This window comes from Pundamilia nyererei, unplaced genomic scaffold (assembly GCF_000239375.1).
Source record: "Pundamilia nyererei isolate P.nyererei 1_Seehausen unplaced genomic scaffold, PunNye1.0 scaffold00021, whole genome shotgun sequence".
NCBI classification, from domain to species: domain Eukaryota; kingdom Metazoa; phylum Chordata; class Actinopteri; order Cichliformes; family Cichlidae; genus Pundamilia; species Pundamilia nyererei.
In genome coordinates this window covers 3,767,265-3,782,355 of record NW_005187422.1, presented here as the reverse complement: position 1 = coordinate 3,782,355, position 15,091 = coordinate 3,767,265, and the positions used below count along the sequence as shown (strand labels likewise).

Genomic DNA, 15,091 nt, shown 5'->3' with positions numbered 1-15,091 from the left:
ATGATACTTCCTAATGGAAGCATGTATAATGTAAACAGAATTGGTCCTAGCACTGAACCCTGTGGAACTCCATAATTAAACTTGGTGTGTAATTGGATATGATACAAACCACAACCACCAACAGTATGACCTTTGGTTTCTCAGTCAGACCCACATTTAGCTCATAACAGCTGGTTTCAGAAAACCAAGATGGCAACATTCAAAGCATGACGTCACAGTGGCTGGATCCATATTTTATATATAATCTATGGTTTCAAGCTAGTGATTTACACTAATGTGCTGGAGCTGTCCTTCATTTCTTTACATTCTGCTCAGAAAATGGGAAATACACGGAGAGATTTATTGAAATGTGTAAACATAACAAACACAGTTTGTACAATTCCAGTAATGTTGGAACTCCATATTCGTATGACCGTCTGAACTATCTCAGGCAGCTTTGTTTAAGTGTTCTTCAGGAATATCTCTCCAGGCTGTTTGGATGATATTCAAAGCTCTTGTTTGGATGTCGGCTGCCTTTCGTTCTGTGTTGATGATCTCGATAATGTTGGGGTCTGGGCTCTAGGGAGGCCAGTGCATGACCGATAGTGTGCACTGCGTCTTTGTCTCTCCAGGTATGGCTTTACTGTGCTGCTACTGTGTTTGGATTCATTATCATGCTAAAAAATGAGGCAGTTGTCAATCAGATGCTTTCCAGATGGTATTACATCTGGTCATAAGCCCAGCCTCAGGAGGTTGCAAGCTAGTGTTCACTTAGTGCCAGCCAACACTGGATAATGGAAGGGTTGCATCAGGAACTACATCTGGCATCATATCTGTGCCAAATCAAATATGTAGCTGCACCCACTGCGGGGATTTAACTTCCCAGAACATTTTTTTAATGTATGTCAGTTTAAAACAAAGCATTCATCTCGTGGCACTGCTGATGACAATTGTATGGTATTAGAGAGAAGCCCAGCAATCCCCTGTAATCAAGCACTTTGCAACTGTGGGGAGGAAGAACTCCTTTTTAATTGGCATATCCAGGCTCAGTGATGGCAGCCATCTGCTATGGCAGGTCTGGTGTTGAGGATAGACAGAAGAAGAAGAAGATCACAGACTCTACAAACAGCTTTGTTTTACACATGGAGACATGAATCCCAGAGCGCAGTTTAAAATACTGAAATACTGTTTGAATGGACTTTAAACATTTAACGTCATTACTTTATGAGTATATTAGTACTGTATGTTATCTGCTGTTAATCAGCAGCGTTTCAAGTATCAGGTCAGTATATTTGGGTGTATTTTGTGGCACAAGAGGTTCAATTAAGCTCTCACACTTGACATCTAAATGGTACTCTGTCTGAGCTCAGCGCAGAAATGCTTTAATGAACAGGTGGCATGCTGTTAGATTTAGATATGGTTCCTGCCTCAGTGCAGCTTCTACACGTACAGATTCAAGTCAAAGCTACATATCGACCGTAGTGGGGTTTCCCTGAAACATGACTACGATCCTGACTTCATCATGGCTCCACAGCTGTCTCTCTGACACATCCATGCTAGATGGAAATGCAGAAACTGCCCCACTGCGAGACACAGTGGGGCAGTTTCTGTTTTTATTGTTTATCATTTGTTTTTCAATCCCAGGGGGTCTTGGATTATCCCACACCATTTATGCACGACTGAATGAGATCATCGCCTTAGACGGCTCCATCGCCGTCACACTGGCTGCTCATCAAGCCATTGGACTGAAGGTAAAAATACAATACGGAGTTGTGTCTGCAATGTGGACAATCTGGAGGATTTGCTAACACATTTGTGGGCTCTCAGGGGATCCTGATAGCAGGCAATGAAGCCCAGAAGAAAAAGTATCTGCCCAAGCTGGCCTCAGGGGAGCACATCGCAGCTTTCTGTCTGACAGAGCCCGGAAGGTAAAGAACACCATGCACATGTCATCTGCAGCGTTCTCCTCTGTGGCTCCAACTCTGCTCATACAGCAGTGAAGCACAGTCTGATGAACACAAATAACAGGTTATCTCTACACCCACTGGCCACTTCATTAGGTACACCTGTAGAACTATTATTAGAACAAGTATTTGATCGTCCAGTCACAAGGCAGCAACTCAATATCAGAGTCATTTAGGCATATAAACTCGTTCAAACCCAGCATCAGAGTGGGGAAGAAGGGTGGTTTTAGTGGCGTTGAGTGTGGCCTGGTTCTTGTATCTCAGAAACTACTAGGATTGTCTCATACAGCCATCTGTAGGGTTTAGTCAGAAATAGAGAAACTATCCAGTGAGTGACAGCTGCCTGCGAGAAAATGTCAGAGGAGAGTCGCCAAACTGCTGTGAGCTAAAAGGAAGGCAACAGTAACTCAAACAAACACTCACTATGCAGAAGAACATAGCTCTACGAACCCTCTATGAACACACAACATTTTGAACCTTGAAGCAGATGTGGTACAACAGCAGAAAAGCAGTGCGTCCCTCCTGTGAGCTAACAAACAGAAAGCTGAAGCTACATTTCACACAGGTTTAACAAAGCTGGACAGGAGAAGACTAGTAAAACATCTGAGGTAGGCGGCGTGGCCCCTCTAATTTTTGAATAAGATAACCTGAGAACGAGGTGACGTAGGTACAGCTACTGAAAATCTCAGACGAGCAGTGATCCTGGAGATCTTGACCTCAAAATCAGATGTCAGCTTTCCTAAAAATCACATTTATTCTACGTTTGCATCTACTAGGGGGCTGTGGGGTAGCCTGGCAACTGCCAGTAGTCTCCCAGTATGAAAACTGTCAGTGTGCGTCAGGCTCCATCCAGGTAACTGGCTGCAGTTTACGTTTTAAAACCCAGCAACCTGAAAATAAGCGTCTCAGCTGATTGTATCTGCAGGTTCATTCTCAGTCACTGCTCAGCGTTGACGCCCACAGGGCACCAAACGGTGGTTAAAGATGGCGGTTACAGGATTCAGGACACTGTACAGAGCACCATGATTACAGCCTAAATCAGGACATTATTTAATCAAGATAAAGACTGATGTCACAGATGTTGAATCACTTCCCAATGACTTTAGAAATACTATGTATTTATAGACACCATTAGCTGTTTGGATTGGACTCCACAGAAACACCCACAGAACCCGTGTTCCCACTTTTCCTTCCTCTGATTAGTACTTGGTGATAAAGGCTCATTGTGTTATTTGCTTGAAGTGAACTAAACAGTGAGGTTGTTTTCAAGTCACTGCAAGCCAAAGTCATCATTGAAAACCCAATGTGATGCATCAGCCAGCGTTAACACAGTGATGATGGCATCTACGCCATGTGCCTGAGCATGTAGCTGTCTTTGCTCCACTGACACTCAGCCTGTCCGTTACAGTGGCAGTGACGCAGCCTCCATTCAGACCCGTGCAACCTTGTCTGAAGATGGAAAACATTACCTGATCAACGGCTCCAAGGTGAGAGGAACCGTTTCCACCAAGTTTTAATTCAGACTTCAACTCAGCCTCTGACTGAAGCTCCTTACTTGAATCATGTTGTCAGATCTGGATTTCAAACGGAGGCATGGCGGACATCATGACCGTGTTCGCCAGGACTGAGGTGGAAGTAGATGGTGTAAAGAAAGACAAGATATCTGCATTCATTGTGGAGAGGGCTTTTGGAGGGATCGCCAGCGGCAAGCCTGAGGACAAACTGGGCATCAGGGGATCCAACAGTAAGCCTTTCATCAACACTTAAAGGCAGTTTGATAGACGCTGGGCCATTTTCATGTCATTTATGTTTCAATGCTGTAACCTTTCAGCCTGTGAGCTGTCCTTCGATAATGTCCCAGTACCAGTAGAGAACGTGATCGGAGAAATTGGAGGTGGATTTAAGGTAAGCTCTAAAGCCAGCTTCATCTGTCTACACAACGGAGATTCTGTAATATTTGTAAACATGTGCTGCGTGTCGGACAGATCGCCATGAACATCCTGAACTCGGGGAGGTTCAGTATGGGCAGCTCCTGTGCTGGAATGATTAAAAAGCTGATCGGTAAGCACTCAGCTGTTGTTTTAACTGGGTAGCAGTTGTGAGTGTTTTAAGTTTATTAAGTCTGGCTTCTCTGTCTGGCCTTCTGTAGAGCTGACATCTGAGTATGCCGCTACCAGGAAGCAGTTTAACAAAAGCCTGAGTGAGTTTGGTATGATCCAGGTATGCTCTCCCCTCACTTGGAAGCTTGTGACACCTTCCAGTCTGATCAGAAGTGACTAAATACTGTGATTTCTATGCTTTCTGTAGGAGAAGTTTGCAATGATGGCCCTCAATGCCTTCGTGATGGAGAGCATGGCATACCTGACAGCAGGGATGATGGACAGACCGGGCGTTCCAGACTGTTCTCTGGAGGCAGCCATGGTCAAGGTACCACTTGCTCTGTCGTCTGTGTTCAGGTGAAACTTTTATGAAACTACTCACGGTGTGTGTTCCTCATCTTCGGTACAGGTGTTCAGCTCGGAGGGAGGCTGGATTTGTGTGAGCGAGGCTCTTCAGGTGCTCGGAGGTCTGGGTTATACCAAGAACTATCCCTTTGAGCGCTTCGTCAGGGACTGCCGCATCCTGCCCATCTTTGAGGTACTCATACATAAGTGTTTAAACTCTGAGGGCTAGATATAGTCTTGGTTTGTGCTAGAGTAAAAGCGTATGTATTTGTTTCCTTTTCAAAAAACGAATCTTGCCTGCCCTTCAGCTTTTTGCCCAGCCATAGTTAAGATGAACTCTGTGCCCCCCTCTCCTCTCCATGACACACATCAAAAAAACTGTTAACAGTTCATTTGTTAAACCTTGTCTTCCAAACTGCAATGCTGCCGCTACACTGTATCAAATCCCAGTATTTTTCTGGTCATTGGGAGTTTGAATCTTCTGCTTAACCTTGTCAGGGTCGCTGGAGCCGATCCCAGCTGTCTTAGGGCGAGAGGCAGGGTACACCCTGGACAGGTCACCAGTCTGTTACAGGGCTAACAACACATAGACAAACAAACATTTGCACTCACATTCACACCTATTATCCTAACCCCACTAACTGCATGTCTTTGGACTGTGGGAGGAAGCCGGTACCCGGAGAGAACCCATACAAATATGGGAAGAACATGCAAACTCTACACAGAAAGGCCCCAGAACTGGAACTGGAATTGAACTCAGGACGTCCTTGCTGTGAGGCAACCACTGTGCTGCCAAATTTAAAATCCTTGTGTGAAAGATACTGGACTGTTGAGACGGTTCATTCTGTCAGCAACCACCAGGTGGCATATTTTACTGTTGAAACAAAGCTCTTAATAGATGAAATTGAAGTAAACAGTTAATTTTGAGGTGAAACACATCATCTTCGGGCACTTTACATAGAAAGCTCCAGACCCATCATTATCAAAGCCCCTCACTGTGTCAGTCAGTCACACTCACTGTTACTGATAGAAAGTTTAAAATTTGAAAATACAATGTAGCAAAATTCCCTGCTTTCCTACAGCAGACAATCCCACACACTCATACACGCACACCTGCGGGGTACAGTGCGAGGGAAGTTCAACGCGGCCATCCGTTCTTCGTTAGTCAGAGATAACAGGTTTCACTTTGGTGGTTATTGACTGTGCGGCTGAGGTCGGCTTGGTTTGTGTTCTGTGATTAGAATCAAGTGTATAAACATTTTCTGCATCACCAAATCAGTACATGTAACTTTACAGCTGGGCTTCATTTGTGATGTGAGTATGGTACAGCCTAACAGCCTGCACGAATAAAACGTGCTCCCCAGCAGAGAATCAGCATTTCACTTAAGACATGCAGTAAATAAAAGAAATCGTTAAACCGTCACGTTTCCAGCTGATTTTGAAAGCAAAACATTGCCTGCTCACAACAGAGTTCTCTGTTCAACCATCAGAGAGCCACTTCCCATGACACAGAAAACTGTTAACTTAAGTCCAATTCCACTGTTTGCTCACAGGGTACCAATGAAATCCTGAGGATGTACATCGCTCTCACTGGAATGCAGTATGCTGGCAAAATCCTCACAGGGAAAATAAAGTAAGAATCTGAAGGTGTTGTTGAGGTTTGAAGGTTTTTGCTTTTAAGTCCTACATCGCCCCTTCTGTTAGTTGAGTTGTGTTCACACTTCCTAAGAAAAATATGGAGCTGTTTGCCTGTGCTTAGAGGCACGTGGTTGTTTGTGCCCTCAGGGAGATGAAGAAAGGAAATATAGGTCTTGCGATAGGCATGGTCAGCAAGAAACTGAGGACCTCGCTTGGAGCTTCAGTAGACCTCGGCCTGACGGGGAAAGATGGAGTGGTGCATCCCAGCATGGAAGTAAGAGAATTGTGGTGTTAGATGAGTGAAGTGCTTTTTGTCGAGGCTCTTCAATCTTCTGTTTCCGTTTGCAGGACAGTGCAAAGAAGCTGGAGCAGAACGTCAGCCTGTTTGGGTCGACTGTGGAGAGCCTGCTCTACAGATATGGAAAGGTAGCGTTTGATTCTGGAAAAGCAGCTGTGGGATTTTCCCGCTCAAAGCTTTCCAGTTTCTATGAGCAAATTTCCCATTCATCATGTAAATATAAAAGTTGTTTCATAATGAGCGGTGGTGTTTGTCTGTTACACAGCTGCTTCAAATTGTGTTTCACGACTGTGCTTTTGTAATCACAGCTTTACCCAAAGAAGCTATAAACCTTTTGGTAGCTGGATAGTTCTCCAGATTCTCAGTTCCTGTATCATTTGACTGGTTTAGATCCAGCACGCACAATCTTTCCTCAGAGGACTTAAATCTTTGCCAAGAGTTTGAATATCGAGGTTCAGGCTGCTTACATGTAAGAAAATAAGCAGTGAAAAGTTTAAAGGCTAACAGCACATGCAAATCATTTCTTCTTCTCTTTAATGATATTTTCAGGAAATTGGGACAAAGCTATTAAAGAAGATGGTCTCATTGCAGGCAGGGTGGAGGAACTGATGCATTTAAGTAGAAAATAGTTGCTATGGATCAAAGCCGTGCTCTAACAGCTCATGCTGTAATTGTACAGTAATGCTGAGTCAGTGTCATTACAGGACTGATTATCTGTAGTGTTACAATGCAGGGAAAACTCATTCCTTAGCTCTATGTGTTAACTGCCCATCAGCCCCAAGCTGCTATTTCACTCTGAAATCTAGATGGAAATGGAAACTATGTCAGTTTATTCATTTGATTAGTTTTACTCACATGTTTTACCCATGGCAACAGGACAACAATAAAGCTCGATGCTAGTTAACCGTGTGCTTCTTCAGTACTTGCACAGTGACTTGACTAGGTTTTCGTCACTAAAATACAAAAGCTAAAGTTGAGGTAACTGTCCCTCACATGTCTCTCCTCCTCTCCCCCGATGATGTCAGACCATAGTGGACGAACAGCTCGTCCTGAAGAGGGTGGCAGACGTGCTGATCCACATGTACGCTATGACAGCCGTCCTGTCCAGAGCGAGCCGCTCCATTAGCATCGGCCTCAGGAATCACGACCACGAGGTTTGTACGCTCTGTGCACACTCACACAGTTTAGAAGTTTCGCACACGCAGAATAAATATTCATATTGAACTTGTTTGTTTGCCACAACGAGAGCAGTTTTCCATCGATCTCATAGGATTTCTGTACACATCACTTCCTCTGTGTTTACGCTGTTTAAGGCTGACAGTAAACAGCTGCCTCGCTTAGCCCACACTATAAGCATCGGTATGTTCACTGCAGAGCCTGCAGCTGCCCAGCTCACACCTGAGTTAATGTTTTCACGTGCGTGAGGAGTCTGTAAAGAATTGGAGTTTACACAACTGTAATTTCAGCTTGCGTCTTAGTGTTGGAGGAAAATGCAGCAGGTGAAATTTTGAGCCATGCCAACCACTTCTGGACAACATTTCAACACGAATGCTAGAGAACTGCTCATCCACATTTATCGTAAGAAACTAAAGACAAAAAGATCGAATCGTGTTCACTTGTCCAGCTGTCTCTGTAGGACCCACTTTGAGTTTTCAACCGTCAGCATGAGGACACTTTGGTTACAAGTAGTTTCTTTTGGCAGTGTTTCCCTTGAACGGCTCATTGGAGGGGCCTAACCGGACAAACTTTCTCAACGTATGACGAATCACATTCAGCAAAGCACTTACTCAGGTCCCCAGTAACACACATGCCACGTACACATGAAGTGGACCGGATGTAGAGCTTCCTGATTTATTAGTAAGATGCAAGAAGAAAATCTCCCAAACATGCAGTGCAGTCACACTCTGCTGTTGGCCAAACACTCAAGACTTTCACATTAACAGCAGCATAAAGCAGGATATGTCTCAGCTCTTTGAGGTGAATTACAAATTTAGTCACACAGCCAATCTTATCAAATTTAATCCTTTTTCATTAACGTATTGTGTAATTGTTTTGAACTGTGTGTGTGTACACAAACGTCTACCCTAGTTATTGATATGGTATAGTGCTTTATTTGTGAGTTTGATGGTTACCACCCAAACTGATGTTTGTGGCTAGACTAGTTCTTTGACATCACACAGAGGAGGTTTCTACAGGAGCACATGTCATCATTCACACATTTCAGAGTCTAGCAGCTCGTGTGAAGTTTACTTTGGATGGTTCCAGCATTACGGCTCATAATCAAAGTCCCCACGGAGAATTTGAATGTGATTTTTATTCCTCACTATTAGGCTCTATTAAATCGTATAATCTTATCTGGTGTGGTTTGTTTTGGCTGTTTTTACTGCAGGACAGCGGTTCCTTCTGCAAACAATTAAAACAGCTCCACGTCTGTTATTCTCTCTTTGTGTTTTTCTTTTCTTTCACTTGCTGACGTGTTTAATTAGGCTTTTGATCAGCTTGTGTTTAGACTTGTTAAATAAAACTCGCCGTCACTTTTATTACTTTCACTTTACTATTTGATCGAGGTAAAAGCTGTAGCACACTACCTTCATTTGAACAGCGGTTGTTCCTGGAGCAGATTTAGGTGAAGGGCAGGACGATGGAGTGTAAAGACGACTGAAAAAGAGTCCTGTTCGTAATGAGAAACAGCGATGCAAAACAAAACCTCAACACAAAGACTTTTAAGAAAGAAAGCCTTTAAAGAGGGCAGCGAATGCTTCATATTATCCTCTGTGTTTCAGATGGGCAGCGCTGTGCTGTCTCTGCACTGTAGTTAAAAGCCATAAATGTGAGGGTGCACGTAATACACCTTTGGTTTTCAGTAATTATGTGTACAATATTTGCAGATAGAGGTGCCAAATGTTTACTGGTGTTGCTTTTTTAGGTGCTGCTTGCGAACACATTCTGCAACGATGCCTTCTTTAAGAACAATTACTGGATGGTTCAGCTGCAAAAACGTAAGTACAACACAAAACGGTAATTGAGAACAGCACCGTGATCCGTGTGGGACTTTTTTTTTTCTTCTTTCAGCAACATCTTAGTACAAAAGACTTGCATGTGTTGTGGAATTTCCCCACCAAACAGCACATACCAACACTGGAACCACCCGCTGCTTTTCATTTTCACACCGTGCACTTTTTTAATGACCTCTAAGCTAACCAGCGCTATGATCAAGTGCTGTGTTTACGTCTGATCGGAGTGTGTGGCGTTGTTTGTGATTCTTGTCTCAATTCGTTTCAGACTCTCCTGAGAACAACGATGCCAACATCAAGAAGATTGCCAAACAGGTCCTGGAGAACAGAGCCTACATCTGCTCTCACCCTCTCGAAAGAACTTACTGAGCTCTCCACTGAGACCATAATACTGTTTCCTGTATTCTGATTGGACTATTTTGACCAGTCCCAATGATGCGTCTCCAATCTTGTATTAGTGGTTGTTTTTACATTCAGTAAAACATGAAGAGATTAATATTAGCTGTTTTATATTAATAACTTCAGTGGGTCAGACTTCTACTCTGATGGCATTACATGAAACTCAATCCTAAGTGCTTTTTCACTTTAATGCTATAATGAATAATTTTGCAGGATAGCAGTTTTAATGAGCCTGTTTGGACACCAGGTTTTCCTGAATGGCTGACCTTTACTGTTGTTTAATGCTACTTTTGAAACCTGAAGATGCTCCTCTCCCTGTCTGTCAGAGGCAGGGCAGTCCGCTTGTACAAAAATGAATGCTGCTCACAGAATCCACTGTAAGAGGCAACAGAAAAAAAAGCATATATTACTTCAGAAATCTTTCTTTCATTTCTCCAGCATTTGCCTTTTCAAACAGCACTTGAGCTCACTTGTAGTGGTACTTGCTGTACTGAGAGTTGTGTCTGGGAAAGGCGTTTCTTCCCAGGCTGCAGGCCACGCATGGGCCTGGAGCCAGAGGCACTCTCTCCCGTTCCTCTGCTTTGTTGTCAGCAGCGTTCATCACGGACAGTTGAGGAAAAGGCTGTAACACAAAATGCAGCTCTTGGCTCAAAGATTTCCTCAGTTAGGTGCAAGAAGAGCCACGACGATAAAAGGAAAAACAAGTATACAAGATCTAAACTAAACATGTGTAGCATAAATGGCCTTTAAAGTTGCATTTTTGTTAACACTTTTGTGAACTGCTGTAGCTGGAAAAAAATGCATGGGACTTCAAGTGGACATCAAAGTAGCGTGACAGGACCTGGCCATGGGATCCCCAGCTGTCTGCGTCCGCAGTGGATTATAATCTAGGCTTAATGTGTTTTTGATTTGATTGATTGATTGATTGATCATACTTTATTCATCCCGAGGGAAATTGGGTTAAGGCTGCCAGCCGTGCCAGCGCCATCACTATTTTGTCACTATGGCTAGTTTCTCCTTCCATAGCAACCTCCTAAACAAGAAGCGCTAGCTTCTGGACTTCACTGAGGTACCACCTTTGCTAATTTAAGGGAGTGAACCAGACCTCTAGTCCATAATTGTCTAATCTGGCAAGTTTGTGCTCCAAATTTGGAGAGTGAAATTATTCAATTTTATTTATACAGCGTGAAATCACAAAAGTTGCTTCAAGGTATTGCAAGGTAGACCCTACAATAATACATACAGAGAAAAACCCAACAATCCTATGAGCCCCTATGAGCAAGCACTTTGGCGACAGTGGGAAGGAAAAACTCCCTTTTAACAGGAAGAGACTATGTGTCAATAGACACACAGTGAGTGAGAAAGGTGACTGAAGAAGAAATACTCAATTGTGGGAATCCCCCAGCAAGATACACCTATAGGGTCACCTGATCCAGCCCAAACTATATGCTTTAAGATAAGATACGATAAGATAGAACTTTATTAATCCCTCGGGTGGGTTCCTCTGGGAAATTCGAAAAAAGCACAGCAACGACCGAAGTTACAGTTACAGAATTGTTATAAATATATATATACACACACACACACATATAAATACAGAAACAAATATAAATAAAATATACAAAGGGGATAAATAGGAATAAAAAATAAAAATACAAGTGAATTGCACATTTCAAGTATTGAGTGTATTGCACTGTTGACTATTTACAAAAAGTATTGCACAAGGTATTGTACAGTGAGGTGAAGAGGCACTACAGCTTAGTTGTTCCCCCTCCTTTGTCCTCCTGTCTCCCCTCCCTCTCCCCTCCAGAGAGGAGTTAAACAGTCTGATGGTGTGTGGGACAAAGGAGTTTTTAAGTCTGTTAGTTCTTGTCTTTGGGAGAAGCAACCTGTCACTGAACAGACTCTTCTGGTTGTTAATGGCCGTGTGCAGAGGATGCCTGGCATTGTCCATAATGTCCATCAGTTTCTCTAATGTCCTTTTCTCTGCCACTGTCACCAGAGTGTCCAGCTTCATGCCGACCACAGAGCTAGCCCTCCTGATCAATTTCTCCAGCCTGGATGAGAGTTTTAACCCTAAACTTAAAAGTTAAAAAATACCTTAATTCCAAACTGGAAGCTGGTTCCATAGAAGAGGGGCCTGAAAACTGAAGGCTCTGCCTCCCATTCTACTTTTAAATACTCTAGGAATTATATTAAATATTAAAAGTATTTTATTAATATTGGATTCATTGAGTGTTCATGTATTACACCTGTACAGTTTTGTGTTGCTGACCAAGCATTAACTGATAATCTCAGCCTCTTGTCTGGTATGGTGACTTCAGGGTCCCACAAAAAAAACCAAAAAATGCATCTTTGACACAGGTGACTTCACAGTTTTATATACAGTCTATGCTATTTGAAACTGAACCATGTAATATATGAAAGATTTATCCAATAATAATAAAAAAAATCTTGATTATCAAGCCATTTGTCATGAGAATATTATTGTAACCCTTGAATAAACACAAATGCAGGTCTGTGAAATAAATAAAACACTTTATAGTCATGAATAAACACACCTAGCTGCTCGTTTGTTAAGTGCCTCTAGCTTAAGCTAATCCAGTCACATACAAGAGTTCTGACCTTAACTTTCCCTTAATGATCAGTTTTAGTTGTCTGCATGGTTATTCTGAAGGCTTTTCATGTTGTTGGGCTGTCCTCTTTTGTACTGAATTCTGAGTGCCACTTGGAATGAGTGGAAATGCTGTACCTTAAGTATCATGCCTGGTTTCCTCAGTGAATATTTCTTTGGCAGATCTTTCAGTATATCCTGAGTTCTCTCCAGGTTTCCTTTCATGTGACACTTGAATTGTTGGACGGGGCTGTTGTCTGCTGAGTTAACGTTGCTGCCGTCAGGAAGCAGCTGCTTCTTCCAGCGGCTGTACTGAGCTCTGGCTGCTTGGAGCTGCTCCTGCTGTAGACGATCTCCTGAGGATCAACAGCGCACACGCTTAACTCTGTGGATCAACAACTCCAAAGAGTTCATCCTGTAAACTTCATACAGCTGATAAACTTAACAGGCGTGGTGTGGTTTTAGCTTACAACAGAGTTGGAAAAATATAACATGGCACACATTAACGAGTAACTCTGTACACTGCTGAGATCAATTAAGCTTCTGCCCGACCAAATTTATTCTCCAGCTCAGTCTGGGAGTGTGTTACTCAGCAGCAAAGACTTCTACTGGCTTAAATATCTGCCATCTGGAGCTTCAATCAAAATGGATCAATACTGGCCTTTAGTACAGTGAAAAAGCTTGCAGCGTAGACAGACATAGGAAAATCCACTCTTAGATATTCTGTGCTTTGCTAGATGTTGGCTTTGAGACTATAGGCTGTAACTGTCACATGATGTATGCTCCCATGTTTTTGTCCAGTTTTGTCTGCTTTTAAAAATGAAGCTGAGCCTAGTCTTCTCATGAAGTTGCAGACAAACTGCAATAAAGTTGCAGACAAACAGTTCGTGAGTGGAGAAAAGTAAAAGTGCTTCACAGCTCCACTGAAGACTTGACAGACTGAAAAAGACAACATTTCAACCCCATCAGAATTACAACAAGAGGCCCAAACTGTGACATTATTACATGCACTTTTGTGAATTCAACTAAACTTCATATGGTCTTCTGACAATGTGTTTCTCTGTCTCACTTAATATTAAGGCATTTTTGGACACATGTATTTGAAGTAGGGGAGCTATCCCTGATCTGCACTTACAGATCTAATTCACAGTGTCCCTGAACAAAACACATACATGAAATGTAAGCACACCGTATGTCTCATTAAATGTTACCAAACATGTAACTCACTCGAGATCATAACTCATGTCATAGTGCTGAAATCTAAGAAATATGTTTTTTGTTAGTTGGACAGATCACAGATCTGCCTTTGTGCCACAGGAAAATAGTTCCATGGTGGAGTTACATCTGAAAGGAAAACTGTCTCTTGAAAATGCATTAAAGATGTTGCCCTCTGTTGTGAATGTTTAAAACCTTATTGGAGTGCTGTGTTGTGGTTTTTGTTAACTGCTTTCATTTGGCGTTTGTTTATTTCTGTCTGACAACCTGCTGGCATGCCGGGATACATCATCCACTGGAACCACTGTGTCTAATTTCCAACTAATATAAAAAAATTAATATTTAATCATTATTATGTTCATGTAAATAGGTCACTTACTACATACTTTTTTCCTTAAACTAATTCTTGGGTGCTTTGTTTTGATCAGAATCAGGAAAATCAAGCACTACGTCAGCAGTACAGCTTTAAATGAAACCTTGTGGTTTCATGACATGCTTGTATACTGAGTTAGTGTCTGCATCACTTGTGAACTAAAGAATTGTGGGATTTTTCACCTTTCTGAAAGGTCAAAAAGGACCCTCTTACACAAATAAAATAGATAAACTACTCTCGGTCAGATACCAGTAAGGCACAACATTATGAGCACCTGCCTAGTATTGTGTTGGTCCCCCCCTTTTGCTTACCCATCATCAAATCCATTACACACCTGAAGGTGTGCTGTGGTATCTGAGCCAAGATGTTCACAAAGGATCTGGGGAAGGTTAAGTCAAGAGCTCAAACTCATTGTTGTGACTCAAAAACTATTCCTGAATCATTTTTTCTTTGTGGCAGGGTGGATTATGGTCTGCAGCAATGCTTAAGTAGGCGACACATGTTAAAGTAGCATCCACATGGGTGAAGGAGGACCCAAGGTTTCCCAGCAGAACATTGTCCAAAGCATCACACTGCCTCCATTGACTTGCTTTCTTCCTATCATGCATCCTTGTGCCAGGTTTTACCCAAGTAACCAATGCACATGCACCCAGCCATCCATGTGATATGAAAGAAAACACAATTAATCACACCAGGACACCTTCTTCCATTGCTCCGTGGTCCAGTTCTGATCCTCACATGCCCATTGTTACAAGATTCAGCGTGGGCACCCTGACTGCTCTGCGGCCCCATGCACAACAAACTGATGTGTTGTGGGGAGGCTGTAGCTCAGCAGTTAGAACAAGTCATCTGCTAATCAGAGAGATGGTGGTTCAACTCTTTGCTACTCCAGTCTGCCAAATATTCTTGGGCAAGATGTTGAATCTAAAGTTCTGTTCTGTTCAGTTGAGTAAGAATGTGATAGCAGGGCTCTAGACTAACTTTTTGCCATGGGTGCAAATATTTGGTTGCACCTGTGCGACCAACTGTTCGGGTAGCAAAAAAAATAAAAAAATCTGCAACCTTCCCTGTGGTCAACAACAGACACACATTTTGCCCCTATCGTGGACTAAACCAATCAGAGATAGTCAGGGGCGGGACCTCTCTGATTGGC

At 42.7% G+C, this 15,091-nt stretch overlaps 2 protein-coding genes across 2 annotated transcripts in view; one reads left to right on the top strand and one right to left on the bottom strand.

The window, feature by feature from the left end:
- acad9 (acyl-CoA dehydrogenase family, member 9) overlaps nt 1–9,835 on the top strand; it is a 13,119-nt gene extending 3,284 nt beyond the window's left edge. The window contains exons 4-18 of the mRNA XM_005726691.1: nt 1,624–1,730; nt 1,807–1,907; nt 3,352–3,430; nt 3,516–3,687; nt 3,775–3,848; nt 3,929–4,004; nt 4,093–4,163; nt 4,251–4,370; nt 4,452–4,580; nt 5,941–6,020; nt 6,173–6,299; nt 6,374–6,451; nt 7,349–7,477; nt 9,250–9,322; nt 9,606–9,835. Coding sequence (XP_005726748.1) covers nt 1,624–1,730; nt 1,807–1,907; nt 3,352–3,430; nt 3,516–3,687; nt 3,775–3,848; nt 3,929–4,004; nt 4,093–4,163; nt 4,251–4,370; nt 4,452–4,580; nt 5,941–6,020; nt 6,173–6,299; nt 6,374–6,451; nt 7,349–7,477; nt 9,250–9,322; nt 9,606–9,706 — 1,517 coding nt within the window. The 3' untranslated portion in view covers nt 9,707–9,835. The remainder of the gene's footprint in view (nt 1–1,623; nt 1,731–1,806; nt 1,908–3,351; nt 3,431–3,515; nt 3,688–3,774; nt 3,849–3,928; nt 4,005–4,092; nt 4,164–4,250; nt 4,371–4,451; nt 4,581–5,940; nt 6,021–6,172; nt 6,300–6,373; nt 6,452–7,348; nt 7,478–9,249; nt 9,323–9,605) is intronic.
- Nucleotides 9,836–9,917: 82 nt separating this feature from the next.
- The window catches only part of cfap92 (cilia and flagella associated protein 92 (putative)), a 16,755-nt gene continuing 11,581 nt past the window's right edge, over nt 9,918–15,091 (bottom strand). The window contains exons 15-17 of the mRNA XM_013909235.1: nt 12,489–12,706; nt 10,207–10,358; nt 9,918–10,111 (exon numbers count right to left, since the gene is read on the bottom strand). Coding sequence (XP_013764689.1) covers nt 10,021–10,111; nt 10,207–10,358; nt 12,489–12,706 — 461 coding nt within the window. The 3' untranslated portion in view covers nt 9,918–10,020. The remainder of the gene's footprint in view (nt 10,112–10,206; nt 10,359–12,488; nt 12,707–15,091) is intronic.